Here is a 25,661-nt window from a genome sequence, read left to right on the forward strand (position 1 = left end):
TCATGGCATCCTGCACAAAATGTGTTCTCTGGTGTTTTATGATTTTGCTGGCCAGCTTGATTCTCACTATACTTATTTCTTATCTTCATTGCATTCTGGTTGGGGAAATATCCCTTTTTTTTGGAGTAAGCCACATCTCCTACTCAATTTTTGTTTCCATTCATATGTTTTAATTTTCTGAAAGTTACTGGCCTCGGAGAGCATCTTGTTTGGCCTGCTTGTAAGTCCTATTCACATGATACAAAACTCTTAGAAGATATATCTCTTCATGTGAATGATTGTCAATAGAACCAATAATGCATTAAGATTAATATTTCTTTTTCCTTTGTGAGTTCATTATTTTTGATTTATAAGAAAACGGACAGCAGAACTCTTAGCAAGTGGTTTCAGAAAGCGTATTCTATGACAGAGTTTCTAGGTTAAAAATAGCTCCAACAAACAGAAGGAAAATTAACAAAAAAAATAATTAGAATTAGGATGGAGAAAAAGAGAAGAACTTAGTATATGGGATTGCCTCTCTTCTTTTAGGCTAAGCTGTCTGACTTCAAAATCTTTAATTTAAGTGAAGACTAAATTTTCCCCACGTGAGCCAGCAGATAGTTATAACCTATCCTCTTCTGTAGACTTCCTTTCTGCCTATATCTGTGACAATTTATGAATTTGTGAATTATTTTATATTTGCCCTTTTCCTCCAAAAACTCCATTTTGAATTCTGTGACTTCCCCAAAAAAGAATTATTAGGGCCGAAGATGAGATCACTTCGAGGATCAATATCATCTTCTTTTCTAAAATCTACCCATTTTACTCAAATTACTAAGGTACTATTCCACTACAAACACTGAGTGCTGTGCTGCAGCAGCTCCCTGCAGTTGTGCCATTTGAACACTGAGTGGCACTAAAGCCCACGTCACTGACAACACGATGTACAATAACAGTCTGCAGTTCAGAAGAACGTAAACTACCAGATAATACGTGAGAGAGCTTTTTGTATAGCTAAAAATAGATTTCATATAAGCAAACTTGTAACACATTACATATCCAAGACACCTTGCTACTTTAGTCATTTTTGAGGAAAAAATTATTTGAATGCCTTACGGTACGGTTTTGCTACGGCTGATACTACTGTTCAAGAATAATTCTGACCACAATATTGAATTGTTTTTTTTTTTTTTTTTAATTAATTGTGTTGAATTCTTAGTTTCAAGGACATTCAATATACTGAAAGTAATCTGTTCTTGAAAAACATGCCCACGCCACGACATACTTTGCATTCACTTGGACAAAGCAAGAAGGACTTGGCCTTAGGTAGCTGTAGAGTGTGTTTGACCACTTTTTCAGGAGCCCAAGTCTGTGCCAGATTTGGCACGTTGCCCTTGTTTCCTGAAATGAGGACAATACTGCACTCCTTACTCTGACCTGAAATGATGGAGATGTAGATGTAGTGTGTACTTAAAACTCTGGGGAAAAACACCAATTTCAGATGTAGAGCCATTGTTCTGTTTCAGAGTATGACTTACATGTGGAATATCATCAGACAAATGAAGCTAACTATAAAAATCCCTTCAATTTTTCTCCTTTCTTATTTTCTACCTTTCCCCATGACACCGCAGCCATTGAAACTTACTTAATCCCTGTGCACTAAATCAGTTTCTTAATTTCCTATGGAAGCTTTCTGGTGAGTGACAGGATATACAAGTATGTGTGGTAGTACATTTGCTGTTTTACTTAATCCAACTGATCTCAGTCATTGGACTGTGTGTACAAATGGCATGCCCTATTTACTTAGTATGAGTGGACAAAGCAGGATGTGTCTTTCTAATCAAAGTAGTAACACCTTATTTTTCTTCAGAGCTAGCAGGTGGTGTACAAAGACGATTATGAGGTACTGAAGGATTTTAAAGTGGGCAGAGGAGAGTTCAGTGGCACATACTACTTTTTGTGATCTTTCATCTGCACACTTGAGGCATTGTCTCACTTCTTCACACTTCCTTGAGGCAGACAGGAATTTCTTCCAGTTAAGTGAAAGTGGGAGAGCTGTGAGAGCTCTGGCATCACCTGGAAAAGCTGCAATTTCCATAATGACTTGTCTGTACTTAGAGGGAAATATACCCTCATGTCCAACCACAGTTTAAGGTGGAATTTGAGTTACAAAAGGCTACTGTGCCTTATAGTGGGATTTTTAGCAGGAAAACATAAATCAGCTCTAACCTACCATAGGGTATTTCATTTTCATGGTTTGCACTGCCTTTTTCACTGGTTCTGTTCGAGATGTAAAGGGGAGACTTCAGGACTTTGATAAGTCTTATGCTTGTTTTCCATATCTGACCCTTGTTCAGAAGTTTAGAAAGTGCCTTTGCAAGTCGATCACCTCTTCTGTAATATCTAAAAACTAACTAGCAAGTATCTTAGGCATTAGGCAGAATTAGAGGCCAATGGGTTTATTTGTTGAGAACATCCCATAATGTTGCCATGGAAGAACAGCAGTTTAAAATTTGGTGCCTTGCATTCATACACCATAGACTACATACATTTTGCTGGGATGAAAGAGGTGATCATACAGCCAAGATAAAATTCATAGTTCATGTTTAAACAGGGGGTCTAGATCTGAGGGGGATGCCAGATATGATTCCTATTCTAATGTCATTTTCTGGATAAAGTTTTTGAATTCTTTATGAATTGATGAAGAAAGTCATTAAGATGTTCTTGTTGCATGACTAATGACATCGGGTTCCCATTCGAAATATGGAATACTTTGTCATACTTTATTCTTCTGTAGTAACAGACAAGAGGCTACTGCAGGACCCCTCTTCGCAGTGTTGTGATGGACTAGTCCATGCCTTTGTTACATGACTAAGGTATTCTTAGCTGTAACTGTATATGTCATGCTTCGGATAATTCATCAGTGTACTGAACTTCAGATATGCAGAATTACCTTTCATTAAGACTCTAAGACTCTGTTCTCTTATGAAGGCTTATGGCTTCGCACAGTTAGCATAAGTTGTACAAAATATATTTTGTGAGTTTGGACAAGATGTATTTGTGATGTACATTGTGATTGCTTTAAATGACCGTAGATGGTGGCAGCATCTACCTCAGAGGTTCTTTGTGCCCTTTCTACATTCAGTATTTGGTTACTGTGTTCTTTCTTTCCTGTCAGCAAGTTCTGCAAATTCATTAAGAGTTGGAGAATCTTTTTTACCTTCCATTCAATATCTCCCTAAAGTTATTTTCTGTTCCACATTGTGAATGATCTTCTCATATATAAGCCAGCATTGTGATACACTGTCATTCCTGAATAGTTGTGCCTGGAAAATGGGCAATTAATTTCAGACACTTCAAAAGAAAGAGGAAAATACCTTTCATTAAATTGTTTCTTAGAGCCTCTGGGCATTAAAATACGTTCCTTTCTGACTGATGGTAGCCTTGTGATTTGGACAAACAGCTGCAAACAGGCAAGGTGAAAATGTACTCCTTTCGCCTGAGGGTTTGTTCATGAGCCAAAAGAAACAGAACTTATGGCAGTAATATTCACAAGGGTATCTTGGCCTAGATTTCCTTTTGAAATACAGGCTTCTTCCATTTTCTGTATTAGAATACCTGTTTAAATTTGTTTTCAAAATTTAGTATAAAGTACAACATTAATAATCATATGTTGTCATGTTCTTACAATATTTCTTGTGATGAGGAAATGGGATAAATTCCTTGCTGAATTTGCTAAACCCACTTCCAGAAATTTTTGAAGGTTTCGAAGTTGACCTGCAGAACTATTAATTGTTGTGATCTTCATTTTGTTTGCAAGTTTGTTTTGTTGGTGCAGTTCAGTCAGTGTGATAGCTATGTTTTGTGCTTCTGGTAATCCTGATAACCTTGTGCTTTTACTCAAATGAATTTCATGTTTTCATCTGTGCAGTGAGAGTATTAGAAGAATCCTGTAATGTATTTTACAAGTGTGAATGTGTTGCTGAGTTCTTTAAGAACTTGCAACAATACCTCAGACTAGAGTACTAAGTTCAGCATTGCTGAATGTGGTGCAGTGGTTTGGGAATGGGTTTGCATGTTTCCTTACGCTTAGAAATCTGGAAATAATGTGGTATTTGCAGAAATGGTGAACAGATTACATGTACTAAATGGCTTTTTTTTTTTTTTTTTTTAATCTCATAATGGGCTTAGAGACCCTATAAATAGATAAGACACAGAAAACCCACACTCGCTGTCTTAGAGATTCCACAGACATGCAGGTAAGATTTTTCAAGAACTCTTACTAGAGTTCCCTGCTGTTCAGGCAAGAGTTTGCACAAATACCCATACATTTACATGTAATGTTAAAATAATAATTCCTTTAATATTAGTGCATTAGTACTTCTCTGTTTTCTCCTTATACCTGGAATTTTATTTTTTGTCTTTTTGTCTCAAGGAGGAAAGTATAATTGGGCTTAATTCATGTATTTTTCTGGATGAAACTTTGGAGCTCAGTTCTGTGATTGGTGTCAAAATTAAACCAAAAGTGGAGCTCAGATTTTTTACTGATATTTAGTCTGTAAATGCTCTCTCTTTTATTCAGGTGTAAGGCAAGACACCTTGGGAGGTTTCTCCAATAGTGTTTGTTAGACGAATCAAATGTGACTAATGGCAGTTGAGAAATTTATCTGAAATCCCTTTGAAGTCATTAGAGAGGAATAGGTACGCCTAGGTCATGATTCACTTTGAATATAGTTACCTTTGGATCAGGTGAATTATAGATGAGAAATCCTTCTTCTCTATAAAATACAAAACAAGCCTAGATTACTCATGGAAATTTAGGTAGTAAATAATGGAAGTGTATAATCTGAATGGACTTCAGTTTGTTGATTGTTCTATGTGTACTAGGGGCCCAAAATTAGAGGTATTGTTTCAGATGTGGTCTCATGAAGACCAAACAGGGCAATAATGAAATCTCTGTACCTGCTGGCTCTGATCTTGCTGATTCAGTTCATAGGGCTGATCCATCTCAGGTAAAGGATTTTGCACTAAGCTTCATGAGATTTCTGTCAGCCTGCTCCTACTTTTTGTTGAGGTATTCTTGAATGGCTGGTCTGCCAGCATTTCAGCAAGTTCCAGTTGAGTGCTTTCCATAGACTGCAGGAGGACTTTCTCTGTCCTGTATTGTGGGTCATCAATATTAAACCCTTTATCTATTAATATCAGCATCAAATTTGACTGGACATGGGTTTCAGTTAGATTTTTGAACCAGTAATGCTAGCCTTTGGACCTAACAGCCTATCCAGTTTCTCACCTATTTTGTGGTTCACCCATGCAGTACTTAAAATGAGCTTACAACCAGGACAAGGACTGACTTTTAACTGATAGTCTGATAGTGAAAAGACAAGAGGGAACAGTTTTAAACTGAAAGAGGGGAGGTTTATATTAGATGTTATGTGGAAATTTTTCATTCAGAGGGTGGTGTGGCACTGGAACAGTTTGCTTCAAGGAGTGGGAGGATGTCACATCCCTGAGGCATTCAAAGCCAGATTGGATGGGACCCTGGGCAATCTGATCTGGTGAGTGGAAAACCCTGCTCATGGCAGAGGGTTGGAACTAGATGGTCTTTAAAGTCCTTTTCAACCCAAACCATTCTGTGATCTGGTTCGTATCCTCCCAGTTTCTCTGCAAGGATGCCTTTGGTTACTGTGCTGAAAGCCTTTCTAATGTCAAGGTACTGCTTGTTCTCCACTTGTCCACAAATACAAGCTTTCATCATGGAACACAATCAGGTTGGTTTAGCCCAACATACTTAGTTTAGTTCTGAGCTTTGGAATAAATGTTTTGAAAGTAATGAAATGGTAGCAGCTTGCAGAATATGTCACTAAAATTTGTTCTGGGATTCCCAATTACAGTTTTAAATGTTATTATCGGTATTATCAAACATAATGAAAGGGGGCTCTACTGTGTACTTTACAGCCATCGTAAGTGAAATCCTGTGCAGTGAAGTTCTAACAAAATCAAGTGATTACGTCACTTACTGAATTACTACTCTCACTGAAGTCAACATTTCACTTTCTACATCCCAATTAACTCCCTTATTGGGAAACAGATTAATTTGATCTCTTTGCCAGGTTTGAAAGCTAAAACGAAAAATATTTCTCTTTAAAGTTTCTTTAAATTGTAGTAACTATTTCAATATAAAGGAAAGCAGTTGCAATTCAGTGGAAATTCTTTCCAAATCACTATTATTGACTGGAGTTGGCTACTTCAGTAAGGAACACACATTCATCTGACCTAGTCCATTTAACTATGTTGGAGTTGTGACAGTTTGTAACAGCTGCTGTTCTTATGAAATCACAAATCAGTCAGAACCCCGGATTCTGAATCTCAGGTAGGAGACTTTTTTCCGAAAATGTAGGATGTAGAAAATTAAAAGGGAACATGTATTTCTATTTTATTGGTAAGTCAGCATTATTATTTTAAAAGTGAGAAAACTGGAGTAAAACACATGGCTCTCCTGTGTGTAGTTGTTAAAGCAGCAAAACGGTCAGAGCTGGTATTTTGAAACAGAAAAGGCACTACTAATGCCAACTATATCTTTGTCAATAATGTGTTAGATGTGGATATTTTTGCTTTAAGAGGAGGCAATAGAGAGGTAGAAATTACAAAATGAATAAAGTATGTTTGCACTGAACACTTTCCATATTATGATTTTTAAATTAATTGTCATAGAAATCTTGGGAATAGCAAGAAAGCTGCTTGGGCTGGCAGGAATGCGTTAATGAGAAAATGTAGTGAGAGTGAGTATTCAATAATTTGTATTTGATATCTGTATATGCTCCCTGATGGGGAAGGAACAATCATCTTTGATAAAAGAACTGCACGATGCTAAGGCCAATTTTCTACCAAAAGTGATGGGAAAGGGGGAGACAGATTGTTAGTTCTATAAATCAACTGTAGCACTGGTTTGATTAGCAAGGAACTTTACTGTCACCTATAATCTATAGTGATCTGTAAAAACTTAAAAAGATGATTTTGAGGGAAGATCTTACTGCCACAGAAGTTCATAGCAAAATTTCCATTTATTCCATAGAGTCAATAATTTATTTTTGTTAGGTTTTTATGGTTTTACATAAAACATATTTTTTACAGAAATATTTTCTTTCACTGTTTTATTTTTCCATGCTAAATTAAAGCAAGCAAGTTACTGTAGGGCGATGTGGTAGGAAGGATGTGAAGAGCACGTACCTGAGAATCAGTTAATGCAACAAATTGTATTTTGGTATTCCTTTCATATGCAACCCTGGCTTTTTATCTGGCTGTGACAAATATCTGAGTAGATTTCCTTTTAAAATTCAATAGCTGAGACTGGACAGCATGTAAATTCTGTACTTCTCAACGACCCATGTGGTTTGGGTGCTGATTAACCTCGTTCTCATGGCTCAGTGTTTCTGTTTCTGAGATTTACACAGATAGCTCTAGTGTCTTAGATACACATTCAAAATGTGGTGAAGCACTATTCCAGAACAGGGAGATGGTGGATTCCCTGTCCCTGGAGACGTTCAAGGTCAGGTTGGACAGGGCTCTGAGCAACTTGCTCTAGCTGTGGATGTCCTTCTTCATTGTAGGGGAGTTGGACTAGATGACCTTTAAAAGCACCTTCCAACAACAATTCTATGATAAATTGCACACATGTCCAGACATGCTTCTTTTTACAGTTACATGAGTATGCATGGAAAACTGGCTGAAGCCTTGTGCCTTTTGCTCAAGCACAGTAAGGCTGGGTGATCAGTGCAGTCTGTTGGAGGCTTGTAGATACACTGCTGAAATATTTATGGGCTAAAGCAAGTGACTGTCAAAAGATAAGAATTAAAAGTAAAAGGAGGGATGTTTACTTCATAATATTTACTTTAATATGTATTTACAAATATTAACTATTACAAACAAATAAAACCATGGCCAGCTCATCCTTCTTTCCTGATAACTATTATCTGACTAGACTCTGACAGGATTTTTCTGTGTATTGCTGTTTATGGAGCTATCCTGTTCCATGATGTGGAAAACAGGATGATCCACAGATAACTGGCCTTTAGTTTGGCTTCTGACTGTTGTGTTGTTGAAATGAGTTTTGGAATACTGCTGTGCTCCTGAACTAAATAAGAATAGTGAGTGAGTTCAAATAGGTCAGAAGAGCTATTTGACAATAGCATACAGCCCCACCTTACATAAAGGAGTTAGAAGCACTATAAGGGTAGGGAATTATTAATGCAGATATATACCCTTAAGACCTCTTGGATTAGGAATAAGAGAGATAGCAAGATCCAATGGCTAGAGGGTCAATCTAAGCAAATGTTGTATTACATCTATAAGATATGTCTTTAGTTCTAGTTGGCTGTTTGAAAAAGTGAGCAAAAACTACCACGTTATCCCCGTTGTTACAAGCTCAAAATTAAGTTAGCTTAATCTTTCAGAAGGATTATTTAGGTCAGTGACTAATCAGGGCCTGATTCAACATATTTTATTTAGAAAGTCAGATTAAATGGATGATATATCTGAGGAATTTCTTTCACTTGAGAGAGTTCTTGTTGAAAAATAGCAGCACTAAGGTAGGGCAGCTACTGTAATAATTGGAAACTAATACATTCATTTTACATTTTACACATTATCAGTGAAAAAGTCTTCAGACTTCTTAATTTTATTTTACATTTATAAAAAGCATTTTCTAATATTAGCGTACCAAATAGCAAAAATTAAAGGCTCATCCTACAATTTGAAAACCTTAAAATTCATCGCATTTCATAGATAACACATATTGGGGAAAATGAAGGAAGTGAAAAATAGTTGGTGCTCTTTACCAACACAGATTGTCTCACTGTTTTACAGGAGTTGCATGATTGGGCTTGCGGACACAGACATATTTTGTTGGCATTACTTTTTTGGCTCAAGAATGTGAGAAGTTATATTAGTAAGACAATTATTAGAATACTTTTTTTTCTGGTTTTGATGCCAACAGAAGAAAGAAATTGTCACAGTCAGAGAATACATCCCAACACTGAAACTTTTTGGATCAGATTTTGGATGAATTAACTTAAAGTCAAATTCTTTCAGATAGAGTATATTAGCAGAAGAGAGAGCCATTACTGCTTTCCAATAAAATGAGAAACATAACTGAGTACCACCTGTCACAAAGGCAGTACAATGATGCAGATGGTTATTTATTTTCAGATAGAGAGGAATAATAGAGAGAGGGGAAAACTGCTGCCAATTTTCTTTTTTTTTCTTCCCTCCCTTTGTTACCTTCTTGTCAGAATACTTTCTCAAGTTACAGGAAAAAATGTCTTAGCTTTAGAATGGATTGATAGGATGTTCCTTTTGCTACCTAAGATAGTTCACTTTTTTTAGGGCAAAATGTGGTTTGAGAGGTCTACTCACTAATTTTTTTACCTTGCATGATCAGGTTTCAAAAATAGAAAGAAAGGGATTTTGATTGCTTAGTCATATTTTTATTTCTGAAGCTTAGAAATTAATTCATTTTACTTGAAATTTAGTTACCTGTAAGAAACTGAAAATGATCTGCAATTTTTAAAAACTTTCCATTCATTAAAGAAATATTTTTATGATAAATATGCATATTACAAGAATTCAAAACTAATCTGTCTTGTCTGCTATTTACCAGCGTAACTGCAACTAGTGCTTAGGTGGAAATCAAGAGAGAGCAAACTAATCTAATACAAGTCCTTTCTGGTTTAGAATATTCCATGAAATTTTTCACTGCACCGCTGAAATCTGCTGGCAGCCTTGTTAGGTCCAACAGAGTGCAAGTTCTTGGAATTAAGAAGACGGTGACAGTATCAGATAGGTGTAAATGAGTGAATTAGGTAGGCTTCATGCATACCTATTGTGGGGAGAATTTGAAGTAAGTCATTCCTGTGTTCCCTTTTGTAACTAACAACTATATGAAAATCAAGAATTTGCTCTTGCTTACTAGTTATTTCCTTCCCCTTCATCCATTCTAGTAAAGTGACATATTTTACGGCTAAACTGGGAGAAAAGCCAATATACCCATGGCATATTCCTAGAACAGGAATTGTATCTTGACAATATAAAGCTGTATTTGGATCATAAAAATTAAAACTGACAGATAGGTATGAGGGCAAAAATGTGAGTGGTACTAGGCCAGTAAATGATGCTAGGCTTCTGTAAATGCTCTTATGTATATTAAAAAATTAAAATGCACAGCTAATGTCACTTATATCTGAATACCTTCTTGGGAGAGCTTGTCACTCTTAATAATTAGAGAGTATACCTTATGTTAAAAAACAGCTTATATTACAGTGACACAAAAGGAGAAGCACTGTGAGACCTCTCATGAGCTTAAATTCTGTGATTTTTAGGTCATTATTTTGGGGCTGCATCTTAAAAAAAATCTGTTTGTACGTGAAAAGCTGTGTATGACTGCTAAAGTTAGTAGGAATTTACTAACTGGTTTACACCCAGACCATTTTTATGTTAAACACAGACAGTTGTACCTATGCTACATGCATCCAAAATCATGCCATATACCTACAAAGTATTTTAAGAATGAGTTGAGCTCTTTGAACTATTTCCCCAAATAGAACATGATTTTAATGAATAAAACCTCTGTTCAGTGGGGTTTAAAAACATAGTGATTCAGGAGAGCATTTGACTAACTGGCTCACTGCAGCCCCAAGAGGGGAGAGGTTAATGTTAGGAAAGAGAATACAAGTGAACTTTTGCCATTTTAATTTTCTTCTGAAACATGACACGAGGCAGGGCTCAGCTTCTGACCTAAAGTCAGAGCACAAGAAAAAGTCTCCTGCTTCTCTACTGAAGTTTGCTTTGAACATAGAAGCCCATATCTTATTTAGGTAATGCACTACAAAAAATATAAAGATGAAGTTAGTCTTACGTAAATGTTACAAAGGTATTTATTTTGTTAGTATATCTGGCATATTCTTAAAATTTCAAAACTTCAGCTTATCTACATGTTTTGATTTCATACGTCCTGTCCTTACAGTCAAACTTCTCAAATTATTGATGACTCAAGAACCTGAGCTTACTTTTTACCTTAGCTGCCATATACAAAGTCTTGCAAATGTGAAAACACCCTGATTGTATTCTAAAAGTTCAGAAACGAGCTATTTAGACCTGCTTCTATTTTGGGGGAAGACAAGCTATTTTGAGACTCTTTGGGAAAGGCAAACAAACAAAAAAGTGTCTTGGTTATGTTTGATAGAAAATAAAGCTTTCACCCTAGTTCTTTACATTCTTCAGTTTCTCTCTCTGGAAAACCTTTGGCTTTGCAGTCTTTCTTAAGGATCCAATATTTTGAACCTTCATGCAGGACATCTTTGATATAGCTGTTGAAAGAATGGCTTGCACGTTTATTTTCCCAATTTGTGGCTTTATAGCTGTATAGGTCTCTTAAGTTTTCTGTATGTTTTTTTTTCTCTGATTTTTGAGTGGGATGTTACAGGCCAGTTTGAGGTGGTTTGTTATCTAAAAGTTTTTCCATATTTCCATTTTCCATCATTCAATAATGGCAAACTCTTGACTCTGTAAAGCACTTTGAGAAAGAACCATTGCAAAATCAAGCAAAGTGTGTGTGTGACTGATCTGACCGATGCTAATTCACTTTTGATGGCCCATTCAGTAACTTGTTTGTACTACTATATATGGTGCTCATGGTCTTTATACTGTTTCTCACTGTGAAGAGTTTGTTGGATGAACAGCATCATGTATGCTGTAAGCTGATGCCCCTCCTCCCGCTCTTGGTAAAATCTGATTTGTTCTTGCTCTTTGCTTTTAGATGTTTATGAGTGAATGAATGTGTTTTTAGGGAGTCTGATGGGGAGTGAATGACATGTGAAATAGTTTGGGGCTTGACAGATTATAGTACTTTATCTTCTGGGATGCCTTTGAGATATTTACATAGAGAAGACTAAGCACGCTTATGCTAACATTCATTTCTAATCTTCCCAGTGTCACAATTGGTATATTCACTTTTTTTTGTTTGTTTGTTTAAAGAAAAACAATCACTTTTAAACACATTCCTTTCCAAGCTTCATCATGACGTTTATAGCTTAATTATAAGCTCCTGCAAATAGGGTTTTACTGTGTAAGTGCTGACACAGCCTTACCTCTAGTGACCTGAATGGCCAACTGTGTTAATTACTGCAAATCAGTAATCGTTATGAAAATGCGTATCTCAGATCTCTTCCCGAATCTGGACTGCACTACTTGTCTTTCTGTAGTGCTATGTGTATATGTCACTTTGTACAAAGACCAAATTCCTGGCTGTCATTCAGAAAAGCAACTCCCTTCTTTGTGAGAACCAACTTTGACTCTGCTTTCTTTCTATGTGCCTGATGTATGAATACACTGACTCAGAAGAAGAACTTCAGAAAGCTTGAAGAATATGACCCTTGATGGAGGAAATTTAATCAGATTTAGTGAAACTGTTGATTGATCTACTTTTAGACTGCAGAGGATATCCAAAATGTAGAGCACAGCCTGCTGCTTTGGCAAGGAAATTAACAGGGAGACAGAGGTTTATTTGTTATCTTATTTTTCCTAGTCAGGTCTCCGTTCATCCTAACTCACACACACAGGTTTTGGTGGGCGTGTTTTTTGGGGTAGATGGGTTGGGAAGCAATGGATACAAGAACTTGTCTGGCTCAGCTGTATTGGTAGGCAGTATGGCATCTGCACCTGTAACAGGTGTCATGGGGGCTCATCTGTCCCTTGTCTTGCTTGGTGATGTAGGCTTTGCAATGGTTTTTTGTGGTGCTTGCTGGGGTTTTCGTATGGCCAAATGTCACTGCTGAGGTGCAGAGACAGGCAGATCAGGAGCAACTAGATGTATGGCAGACATTTTATGATAAAATTGGGCGAAGAAGGGCCTTAAGTCTTCCATTAATTAACTGTGGGCAGAAGAATATAGCAAATGGATGGGTTTTAATAACTTTCAGATAAAAAGAGATGATAATATTAGTGAAGAATGGGACAAAGCACTATTTCAAAGGTGCTGTCCAGGAGAAGAGTCAAAGCCTGGCAGGACTGAGAACTGTTTTCAGCACTCTTCAGATGCTTTACACATCCAGATGTGTTTTGGACCAAAAGCTGTTCTGCATTGAAGCAGTGGTCCCGGGTGAACTACGGCCGAAGTGAAGCAGAGATTTCCCGAGCCCGGTCTAAGCGTTCGCAAGGGTGCCTGCCGAGGGTCCCTTGGGGTCAGGTCCCACCGCTCCCTTCCAGTCCCCTCGGGACCGGTGAGCAGGAGGAGAGATGCCGTGCCCGAGCATCCCTTCGCAGCTGCGGCGCGATCCGCCCGCGTTCACCGCCCCGCCGGGAGCCGGCGGCGAGAGCTGGGGACGGGGGGCGGCGGCAGGATCCGGCCACATCCCGCAGGTGGATCCGGCTCCTGCCTCCCCCCGCACCGGGCCCGGCGGGGCGCGGAGCCATGTGACTGCCGCGCTTCCTGCCTCCGCGCCACCTGATCCGCGGCGGAGCGCGGCGGATCGCGGAGCCCACCGCAGCCCGGCGGCTCCCACGGTGCCCGGGGAGCGCAGCGCTCGGCTCCGCGCCGGCCGGCGGGCGGGCGGCGGGGAGGGCGCTGCCACGGCCCCGCCGCCGCCGCATGGAGACCCAGGACCAGGGGGCGCAGATGGAGCCGCTGCTGCCCACGGTACGGCTGCCGCAACGCGGCCCCCGGTCGCCGGGAGATGCGGCGCGCCCCGCGGGAGGCAGCTGGGAAGCGGGGCGCGGCGGGGGGGAACCTCCTGCCCGATTGTGCCACGGCTCGGAGCGGGCTTCTCTGTGCGAGGGGAAACAGGTTGGCTCGCTCCGGTGCCGAGCGATGCGGCGGCGGCGCGATGGAGCGAGCGTGTGCGGTGTCCGTCCCAGCTCCCCCGGGTCCCCTTCTCTCTGATTCCTCTTGCCTCCGACAGCATCTTCATGAGGATCTCCCTTTTCCTTCCTCTCCCCCGGCACCCGCTGGCTGCGTGGCAGCCCTGGGGAGCGAACACCTGTGCGATGCGCCCCGGGGACCCTGGCTCTGCAGGTCCCTGGTCCTCCTTTGCTTGCAGACCGCAGAGGAATCTTCCCAGCCCTGGCACTTGCACGTCGGGGTCTGTCTCCCACCGGATCTTGATCTGTTATCCCTGCCGCGATATTGCAGTTTCTCGTGCTCGGAGCTCGTGGAGCTCCATATCTGTGGGGTTATTGGCTGGGGATGTGCGATGCACCTTTGCCTCCAAGGACAGCTTGCACAACTATGATCAGTGTTTCCCAGCAAGTGGGGATCTTTTTTACTGCCTGCCTTCCCCCAAACACCAGGTTTGTGGATGCACGCAATGTGCCAATGTGGATGTTGATCTTGGTCTTTTACTGAGATTCAATTTGTGAATGGAGGTTCCTGCCTTGTACTGGAAATCAGACTGTCTGGGGCAGGGAGAAGTCTCTCATGTGCATACACAAGTGTTTGCCTATGCGTACACATCCACATGAACACACCGCATTGGTCTGCGGAGGATTCTCTGGCTCTCAAAATGGTTCTGTGTTAGCATGACAAGCTGCACAGCATTGACAAAGCTTGAAAGAGCCAAGTCTCAGCTGCTGCAGGTTGACAAGAGGCACTTATGGCAAGCCTATTTTTGTAGGGTATGTTCCCATCATCTGTTGACGTGGTCCATTTTGTAGTCGGGTGGCAGGTTGCTACACAGCGTGAGCTATCTCCAGCATCTCCTTTTTCATTGTGGCAGGGACAGCTTTTCTTTTTGTTCTCTGGATACCTTTAATGAGTAATAGCTTTAATTCTCATCATTTGCTTCTCTTGCAGCTTCTGACACAGGAGTAGGAAAAGGTCTTGTATTTTTCACTGACAGGCCAATTGTTTAGTTCCTTTCTTTTGAGGGGCAATTCAGTGTCAGTCCAGCTTCCACCTATAGTGTTCATGATTACTGACTCTGAAGACTTTGCCCTCTGTGTTTCATCCCAGTGTGACAGCCTGCAGTCGGTAGCAGGCTAGCTCTTATTAGTGTGCTACTAGGCAGTCAGTCTCTTTGTGAATGTGCATCACCTCTGTTTGTGTGGTACCAGATGCTTGGGGAACAAGAGTTCTTCTGGGAGGGGCAGTGTACACAGTTCCCTTATGCTGTCTGGCTTTAGATTTGTTCTCCCAGGGCGAAGCACAGAAGAAAGGCTGCTGCTGTTGTTGGGAAGACCCATGGAAGAAAGCATTTACTGCGTACCTATTAGGGAAGAAGTGTCCCTGGTTACATCTGCAGTCCTAAGCGGCAGAGCCCTTCCCTGTCTGCAGAGCTGGTGGTCCCTGGTAGTGCTGCTTGTTAGGTGTAGGGCCTGGATCCCACCTCCTGTTTAGTATAGCTGGCTAGTTCAGCATCTGTTGTGCAGATGTCAAGGGGAGAACGGATTCTTCTGTTCTTTACGTAGTATTTGTTACTGCATGTATTCATCTTCAATTCTACTCTCCTGCTCTTGCTGTTTCCAAGAGGGCCTCTGCAGTTCAACATGGCGACCTTGCTTTCCTTCTATAACAGTGATGGTAAAGACAAACCTCCTTCAGTCTTGGTGATCTCTCTGTCCTGCTGGCATATTTTCTGTGCATCTAGCAATAAAATGTCAAAATGTGATTTGGCAGCTGGCAGTCTGGCAGATGTCTCTAGCCCTGTGTATGGTGAAGCAGGAATGGCCTTTGCATGGGGGATGTCTTGTACCTGGGGTCAGGGCAGAGTTTAAGGAACAGGAATGTTCAAGAAACATTTAAATGTTGTACATGGACATGGTTTAGTGAGAAATGGTGGTGGTAAACGGACAGTTGGGCTAGATGGTCCTGGAGGTCTTTTCCAACCTTGGTGATTCTATGAATTGGTACTAGTTTAGTGCTTCAGCCTGGATGCCATAGCAGTATATGACACAGCAGTCCCTTGAGATTGCTTCTGTTTTAAGAGTCAAAGCTCATCTTGATTGGAATTAAATGGAAACTGGCATGAAGCTGCAGAATAGGTACAGTTCTGTTCCCAAGCTTCATCCGAGTCTGATGGCCACAGAGTATGAAGAAAAAGAGAATCCTAGCTAAAAGACTTCTGTTTCCTTCAAGATCTTAGTCTAACTGTGTTTGTGTTTGTGTGTAAGAAACTGCAAAGTGGGATACATTATAATTGTTATTCACAATAGAAGGAATAGTCCTTGATTAATTTTATCTTCTGATAGTGCCGAGAAATTGTGAAACGTTAATATCATTTCCCACCCAAAACCCCACAGTCTGTACAAAATGGAATCTATTTTTATTGTAGTGTAATGATATGTTGTTGCTAATTTTATTGTACAAGTTTCTAATTAAAAACCCAGATACACAGAATTTGCAGAGGGATAAAACACATTGTTCCCTGTTGATTTGAGGACTAAACTGGAAGTATTTTTTCCTCTGCACTTTCTTAGTAGTCTGCAGTACCATTGTTAGAAGTAAGGCTTCTTGTGGTTTTTGTTTTTTGTTTTTGGTTTGAGAACTCTATTGGGAATTTTCTGTAAGAGCAATATTATAGTATTAAGTTAAAAATAAGTTGGCTCAAACTGTTATTGAATAAATAACACAAATGCTGTCCTATCATTCAATACATATATGGTAATAAAATGCTTTGTGTCTAATGTTATATTTATCATCCATCAAGCATACTTTTTCAGTGTGATTATTCAGAGTGCTTTAAAATAGTTGTAAGTAATTGAACAATTGCTGCGAAGTCATCATTTGATTACAGAACAGGAGAAACAATTTACTGATCTTCTATCCAAAGGTTTATTGATTTCTTATCAGAGGACTGGATATTGTTAGTTGTCTGCATATATGTACACTTCAACACATGTAAATTGCCTCTCAAATTGTCACTTAAGACAACTTATTTATATATAAAAAGTTGACTTTAGCGTGTTTGTTTCTGTTGGTTCCAGGTCACTCTTGTTATGCAAATAAAAACTGGCTTTTCAAACGAGGTCATTATCTGACTGAGGTTTGATGCTTCTCATGTATAAGCATGTATTGATGAAGTGAGCAGAGATTTTTGTTAACTGTGTTTATGCATAGCATATTGCTTTGCTGTGTTGTCTGAATACAGTGATAACAGTAATACCCATGTATTTAACCATATAAAACCAAACCTTCTCTTCCTTTCTAAATTCATATTCTCATCTTCCTCTTTTAGTCTTTTAAAATTCAATTTTATTTTATTTTTTAAATTTTAAATCTGGGAGATTTAAGACCTTAAAGCATGACATTGTTATATATGTCCACAGATACACATATGACACGTGTGTACTATGCTTGTAGAGGTAAATGTTGTTTATTTTCACTACTCTTGTCACTGCTGCAAATGACACACAGATATGGCTTCTTAGGTCTCCATATGTGGGAGAATGGTATAGCAAGATCTTGGGTAACAGCTATTTTTAATGCAGCAGGTGAGTGTGGGAAGCTACACACATTAAAAGGCCAAATTCTTTTGCTTTTGTTAATGCTGAGTGGGACCTCCTGTGAGGGTTGCAGATGAAATGTATTGCTCATTACGAGAATGGATGTCAGAATCTGGTCCAAGGACTAATTCCCAGTTCTCTTCCCCAGAATTTAGCGTTATAGCAACAGTTAAGGCAAGTTCATAGTGTTTGGTGGTTCTTTTGGAGAATAACGGAGACAGTGTGACATTTTCATGACAAGAGTACTGAGATAGTGGCACCATTGAAAACAAAACCCTCAAACCCAATTGTAAGTATAAATTTAGGACAGAGTTGAGGCTTTGGGTATTTTTCTTTCTTACTGCCTGATTCCAAGTTCTGAGTGAAAAGGAAAAAAGAAATCTTTTCTCCTGGAAAATGCTAGAAGAAAATGAAGTGACAGGTGCACTTTTTTTTTTTTTCCAAACAACAACAACAACATCATGATAAAAAAAAAAAAAATTGGAATCATATGATGTGCTGCTGTGTTACTGTCTAAGGATGATTTGCAATCTGACATACGTTTGTGCAAAAATAAGAAAAGCTATGAATTCTCTGTGGAAGTAATTCTACTTTAATGTGTTTATACCTGCTTTGAGTACTTCACACAATTTCTGCTTGTTAAATATGCGTTTCCATTTCCTCTGCTAGTAATTAGATCTCCCCTTTCTACTTTTTCATTTAGAAGGATACAGAATCAATTCTAAAACAATATACTTCCACTGGCATCTTTTAGTGCTTCTTAAGTAATGTTTAAACCTTAGTGGATGAGAAATTTTAAGCAGGTGAAGGGAACAAAATCCGTTGTAAACTATCTTTAATGATTACTTATGTATGTGATAAGAGAAAACATAGGATGTTCCTTTCATTTTGGTACCATACTGCAATGTACATTTTTAGGTCTGTATTTAAAACAAAGAAATAACAACAACAAAAATAACAACCAAGAAAATCACTGTGAACGTCTGAAGAATCATGCCATTAGGACTACCCTAATATTAAAATGCCATTTTTATGTCCACCAAATCAATGGAGGACTGAATGTGTTGTTTAAAAGTTATTCTTGTGAAACAAAAAATACGTGTAGAATATTTGAAGGTGATTGAAGTCCACCCTGCTTCTACAAAGCTTTTGGTCAGGATAGGCAAGATAAAAATGAGAATAGATGCAATTGCTATAAAAGGTGTAAAGAAATATCTTGGATGGGAGGAATTGGAGTGTTAAAGAAGGGTAAAAATGAATGTGGAGAAATTTGTGCAACATTGGAGAGGTGATGAATGAAAAAATGAGGGAGCTAATTAAGTTGCATAAGGAAGAAATTATTTTCCTATGGCACAGGAAAGGAAATGGAGGAACAGAGGTGGGAAAATCAGGTCATACCTTCATATAGTTGGTGAGAAAATGGACTCTGAATCCTCATTCTTCCCTGTCTGCTAATTTCCCTGACTGAACACTGGAGATTTTTCACTTTGTATGAGTAATTTTTTATGAGACATTGGAAAGTTGACTACAACTTCTCAATCTTACAATTCAGTTGAGATATGAAATATATGTCAGATTTGCAAGTTATCATTTTTAATCAACCAGCAAGAACTTGCTGCAAAGAAATAGACATATTAGCATATTTAGGGAGAAGTGAAGTCTGAAGATGCGTGAGACAGTGTTTGGCACTTCTAAGATCTTAACTGTTTACTACAGTACTGCATGTAGTGCTTCAGGAAAAGAATTGCAATGGTAGAGCAGTTAGATGAGTACAACAAAAGCCACGAGGAGCCTAAAAATACAAAATAATGTCTGGAAGAACTGGTATTCCTTAGTCAGAAGTTAAAAAGACATTCTACATACTTCTTGTATGTAGAATTTGCAGCTACAAGTTGTCTGATATTATTTGCTGAATCTCTGTTACTCAGCTGTAAGAACAAGTTAGACAAATATCAGCTAGGAAAGATGCATATGCAGTTATCCCTGCTTAGGGCTGACTGATAGACAGGAAGACCTTGTGAGATCTTTACCAATTCTATTGTTCTGTGACAATGGCTCACTCTTGACATTATAGAAGTACTGTTTTATATTATATGCAAATTGAGGAGATAAATGTTGATAAGATAAGCCTATCTGAGCCTTCAATTATGTTTTATATAAACATACTGAGAGCATATTTAAAAGGGGGGTGCCTAACTGTCAATGGTTTTGTGATTACAACATGCATGTTACAGGGATGCAAAATGTTACGTTATTTATTTGTTTATTTTTGCAAAACGATAAACATGAACATAGATTTTATGCAGTCCTGTTTACTTTCTAAAGAGCTTGGCAATCTGTCTGCACTGGTGGGACTGCAAGAGCTCCCAGGACTAATTTTGCTGGGATCTCCTTGTAGCTATTAGGCTCAAAGACGCTAGGAAGTGTTGTACATTTTTCTTGCTTTTTGGAGAAAGTGTGGGATCACTTTTCACCTTTTCTGGGAAACTTGCAGGATGCTGTAGATTAAGAAGTGATCTGAAGCCACTGTTCTGAGGAATTGTTCCAGATATCAGTCACTAGCAATTGTGCTATTTTTTCTCAAGAGGCATTCACAGTCACTTCATGTAAAAATAAAAAAAAAAAAAAAACAAACCCTGCTATCAGATTCTGGCAAGAAAGGAAAATAGATACTTAAGCTATAATTAGTCAGTCAAACTGTTTAATTAAATTCAATTGTAAATGCCATGTCAGTTCCAGAGAGGAAGATCTTATGTACATGTAAACTTCTTTTTCAACAGATGAAAGTGTTTCAGGGTTTAATTTTAGAAATATAGATCTATCATCAGCAAGAATGTGATTTCATGTCTATTCTCTCCCATTGAAATACTGAAAACTCGGTGGTAGTTGTGAGGTGTTAAGGATACTTAATAATGCTGTAAAAATCAATAGGAAATAAAGGTAAAAGTGGGGAGACTGTGTATCAAATTATAACTGCTTCGGATTTTTTTATTAGTACTGACAAACTTGTGTTTGTCACAATTTTTGTTTTTAGAATCAAGGAACTGAATCTAAAGGAGAATAAAAAATACTGCAGAATTGTTCTGCTCAGGTATTTTAATTTTCAGATTCAGGAAAATGCTATTGATAGATTTGAATAATTGGATTTATGATTATAGGATACAATAGGAGACAAAGAAAGAGTGCATTATATTGATATGCTCAGTGTTAGGAAGAGTCAGTAAAATTTTCAAGTTTTTATATGTGTATATATATATGTAACCATATATGTATGTATATATTTATAACTATGTATATATATAATATAAGTGGACTAAAACATCAGGCTGGCTTCTGTCTACTAAGATTTATTTCATTTTGTGAAGCTTAGTTTCTATTGTAGAACCAAGCAGAAAAAAAAGTGGGTAATTTTGGAATGAGATCCTGCAGTCTATTTCCTACATCTAGGCAGACCAAAGATTCTATCAGTGTGGGTAGGTTTTGGCCCGGAGAGTATTTTTTGGAGGGGGGATTTTGTTTTCAACACCTGTCTGTATCTTTGCTAGTTTTCCAGGAGCCAAATACAAACCCTATCAATAGCACTGATAACATGTGACTGATGAAAAATATATTTCCTCACAAGTAGAGTTTTATTTATTTATTTAGAAATGTATACTGAAAACACAGAAAGCCATGAAAGCTTTCTCTTTGGAGTTAACCAGCATAAATGAGGTCTAAAACCAACTTGAGGAAATTACCAAAATTCCCATGTGACAGTAAGTAAAATCTGACTTCAGTTGTAGAAACATGTATTTATTTCTCAAAGCTGAACTTGGAAGAGTTGAGGGCATCATTCTTATTTTATTATTTTATTTGCTTATCATGTCACAAGACACAGCCTACCATAACAGTCATAAAATGAAAGTGAATCTTGAACTTTCAGCTAACTCCAGAAATAATGTAATCACAAATCATAAGAGGTTGGTGTTTTTTCATTTGACATGCAATTAAGTAATGAAAACAATACAGTGGGAATTTCAATGGCAAGTATTAGCTGCTCAGTTGCTGTGGAGATTTGTTCTTTACCCTTGGGTTCAAGACTCAGCTTACAGATATGTTGTTCCAAATATTGCTAAATAGCCACATGGAAAATGGTTGAACTGCTGTTGCTGTTATGACATTTTTTTTTACCAGTTCTGTGCAAATTAGAAGTGAATAAGTTTAGTATCATCTACAGAGAATGCAGAGCAGTTTTTTGTAAGATTTCACTAACAGCATCTCAAGCATATTGTTGCAATACTAGTAAGATTATAAATTTATGTTCTGAAAATTCCTAACTAGGAGGTATACTCTCTTGTTATGCTCTGTAGTCTAAAGACTGAAGCAAAAGTAATAATCTCAATGTGTCTGTGGAAGAGTGGACATTGTTCTCCTCCCTTTTTGATTTCATGGAAATTGGGGTAACCTATATCATATTTTTCTGAAAAATCAGTATGCTTTTAATCATTTTTGTGACCTACTTACATGAGTACCAGAATAGAATCAGAGTGTCCTAGAACAGTGCATTATTGAGCAAAGAGAAAGAATAATATATAGATTAATGTTTTAACTGAATTTATAGAATAAAAGACATGTTGATCTAGCCTCTCCAGCCTAGTCTGTGCTTCTTGAGACTCATATAAGTTCCGAAAGTATCACCATTAATATAAATACAGTCTTTCCAAATCTGTTGTATTCTGAGACATCTTCAGAACTTAATCCACTTCTGTGCAGAACAGTTCATAACTTTCATTGTGACCACATTTTGCTTAGGAAGCTTCCTTGTTCTGTTTTTCTTCTTAATGATTGTGCTATAGTGAAATGCATAGCTGTGTGCTCTTGTATTTGTCACAACATTATACACAGCTTTTGAAATTAAACATGAATCAAGCAGTAAAAGCACTCATGAAGCTGAGGTTCATACACATCTGAGAATCTTTGCCTGTGAAAGTTCTAGTCATAGTTGAATTCCAGATCTCATTTTGAGAGAAGTGTGTGGATGAATCCAGAACATGTTAACATGTTCTCAAAAATAATACTGACTTGTGTAATGGTCCTCACGTGTATCCTCACCGGTTTCATATGAGAGATTTTTTTTTCCTACTATCATCCATCCTGCTTTTTCCATTAATTCACTGAAACCCCATGTAACTTAGAGGACTTTGCTCTGAAGAGGCATCGGAAGAAAAGGTTAAAGACTATTAAATTAACTTTTAAGGAAAAAGCACATTTTGTTTCAGATAAGATGTGATATTTTTCAGTGATCTATTGGTTTCAAGTTGCCTGAAAGTTTTGGACTTCATATCCACTGTACCTGATTTCTTTTGGCCAAAAAACACATGATACATTTTTTTTATTCAGCCACCCATAAGAATAGCTGAGAGGAAAGCTTACAAAAATATATGGTGAAAACAAATGAATGACCTTAGTAACAGTTGCTGCTCAGCAGGGCTTTGTTGGAAGAAGTGTAACCACTGTGCAATGATCTACATATGATGCTTGTAAGCAAAAAGTCACTCTGAACCAGTAATGGCTTAAATTATTCTCTTCTTATACTTTGTCTATCATCCAAATGTCTTCCTTGCTCCTTTCGTGCTTCATCATTTTGCAAATGGAGTCAGTCTGTCTTCTAAGAAGAAAAAAAGAAGCTAACATTAAACTTAAAAGCTTGAATTTATGGATCCTGTCTAGACTGACAGACCTTGTAGTGAAAAACTTTTCCTTTTTTTGCAAGCTTCAGTTAAGAGCAATGAACCAAGAGAGTTACTGGGTTTCCTTTACGTAAGAGCTTAGGACACTAGGAGAAAGACTAAGAAGATCAATTAAGTGGTCAAGATGTAAATGTGGCAGAGACTTTGTTCTTCATGTTGAAAATGTTTAGAAACAGAAAAGTTAGCTTAGCCACTTGTTCTCACCAGTCCTTTGTTCTGTTTTAGTTGGTTCTCTTTCAGAAGCGGAAGGTGTCTATAATACTTTCTTGATGCTTGTGCTACGTAATATGATGGTAATACAATGTGAGTTCTGAAGGTTTTGTGGCTTACAGTTTATATTCTTCATTGTCCAAATCCCCAGAATTGACCCTATGTGCATACATTACGTAGTGCAATTATTACAAATCTAGCACACCATCATCAGAGAGCTATTTTTCTTGCTAATTTCAGCAATGCATCTCACTAGCTCAAGGAGACTGAGTGAGGTGGAAAGGATTCTCTAGAGAAATAAGCTGCAAAGGGTGGGAAAAAGGTTTTAAACACAAATCAAATTGTTACAAGTACTTACTATGAAGAGATTTACCAGCCCACCCTTTTATGATGTTAAAAACAATACTGTGCTTTGAAGGTTACCATTGAGATAAAGGTTGGTCTATCCTGTATAAAGCTCAGAGGGCTTCCATGAATGCACAAATTGGTGTATGTGGCAGAGCTGATGAATCTGGTTTCTGTATGTAGTCAAAATCCCATGACTTGAAATGTACATATTAGCAGGATCGAATTTATTTCAGCTGGATACATCTTAAGTAAGAAAATAATATTGATTTGTAATTATTTTGAGTGATTCAGAGATTTTTTCTGTCTGTATAACAGATTATTTTCCTGCTAACATTTAGTATTTTTTTTTTCCAGCAGAATTTTCTTGTGCTTTCAGAAATGGTGTTTTTTGTTTCCATTATCTAAGACTAAAAACATTTACTTTTGGTTTCCATATTAATGCCTCATCATATTGGTGACAAAATTAATAGAAAGTGTCAAAAATATTTTAAGGCTTATGTAGAGGAAATTTATTTTGAGTTTATCTTTCTGTAACAAAATTGTTATTTTGTATTGTGTGCTTTTTTGTTAGCATTATAATGAACTATTAGGGTCTGGCCTTTTTTTTTTCTTTTTTTTTTTTTTTTCATTTTGTTTTGTTTCTGTAGTGCCTGATGTTTTAATATTGGAAATACTTCCTTTGAATTATCTAAAACTAGGCTTTATTTTGAGATAGCATTCTCTAATGACCAAACTTCAAGGCACTAGATATACACTTAGATTTATTGTAATATTTTAAGCTTTAAAATAGCTTCCAATAAGTGCCTTTAAAAATAATTGTAGTATTTAAGAAAAAAAAGTCCTTTGCTTACTTGGCGTGGGAAATGACTTGTCCACAAAATCTCAATTGTCAAGTGTTCTCTTTTTTACTTATTGATTGGAAATGATGGGAGCACAAGTGCTAGAGAAGTTTTGATCATTGTAAGTTCCAAGATGGTAGATGTAATATGAACATGAGGGATCTAACACATGCATGTGAATTGTGACAGCAAGGAATTCTTGCTTGTGAGAGCAAGACATTAAAAAAAAAATAAAAATCTTATAGATTGAACACCAAGAAGACACCTCTCTTTTAGATTTTTGTTTAAAAGATAAAAATAAAGCAGGCAAGCTGAGACTGAGTTATGCCTGAGCTTTCAATTTGGGACTTTACAGTCTTGATCATGCTTTGAAATCATGTCAGCATTTTTTGACTAGTGAGGAAATAGTTTCTGAAATAGCTTCCTGAAGCTATGCAGATTAGGAGTTGTTTTGGAAGTTAGGCAATTCAGAAGACAGAATATGATAATGCTAAAAATAAAATAAGTACCAAATGAATTGTAACTATGTAATTATAGCAGAAACTAAGATGCTCAATAAAATTATCGGTAAGTCAAAAATGAAAGAGATTCACTTTCTCACAGTGGGCAGAGTTCAAGTGCAAGAATTTAAGTCATGTAGGATACTGTGGAGGCCATAAGTTTAAAAAGGTTAAAAAGGAATTAGATAATTAAACTCAATTATCCTAATTCGACAGATGCAATCATCAGCTTAGGAAAACTTTAAACTGCTTCTTACCAGAAAGTGGGACTGAATACCAGAAGAAAAACCTGAGATTTCTGCAGTTCTGATTTTGCTTTCCTTCCCTGGGTCCATTAAATAGCATTTGTTATTGTTAGGTTGGCAGTGACAGGTTATAACTTGGATGTTTTTGTGGAAAGAAAAATAGTTCTGTTTGGCCTCAAAAGTGGCAGTTTACTTAGTCATCTGTAGATGAGCTCACTTAAAGTAGCAGCTGATCCAAAATGAGTTGGGGTTGCCTATGCACTGCCTTTATTTTTTTTTTTGTGACAAAGAGTTTATTTTTTCTGGTAAGTTATAGTTACA

General features: G+C 37.8%; 1 protein-coding gene across 3 annotated transcripts in view; it reads left to right on the forward strand.

Moving 5' to 3' along the window:
• SLC4A10 (solute carrier family 4 member 10) overlaps positions 1-25,661 on the forward strand; it is a 189,254-nt gene that overhangs the window by 20,224 nt on the left and 143,369 nt on the right. The window contains exon 1 of one of the 3 annotated variants that reach the window (XM_090143850.1): positions 13,422-13,669. The exons of the other annotated variants lie outside the window; for them this stretch is intronic. Coding sequence (XP_089999976.1) covers positions 13,622-13,669 — 48 coding nt within the window. The 5' untranslated portion in view covers positions 13,422-13,621. Of the gene's footprint in view, positions 1-13,421; positions 13,670-25,661 lie in introns of those variants that run through there. 3 annotated transcript variants of the gene reach the window in all.

The sequence above is a fragment of the Phasianus colchicus genome, chromosome 7 (assembly GCF_987193195.1).
Source record: "Phasianus colchicus chromosome 7, bPhaCol1.hap1.1, whole genome shotgun sequence".
Taxonomy (NCBI): domain Eukaryota; kingdom Metazoa; phylum Chordata; class Aves; order Galliformes; family Phasianidae; genus Phasianus; species Phasianus colchicus.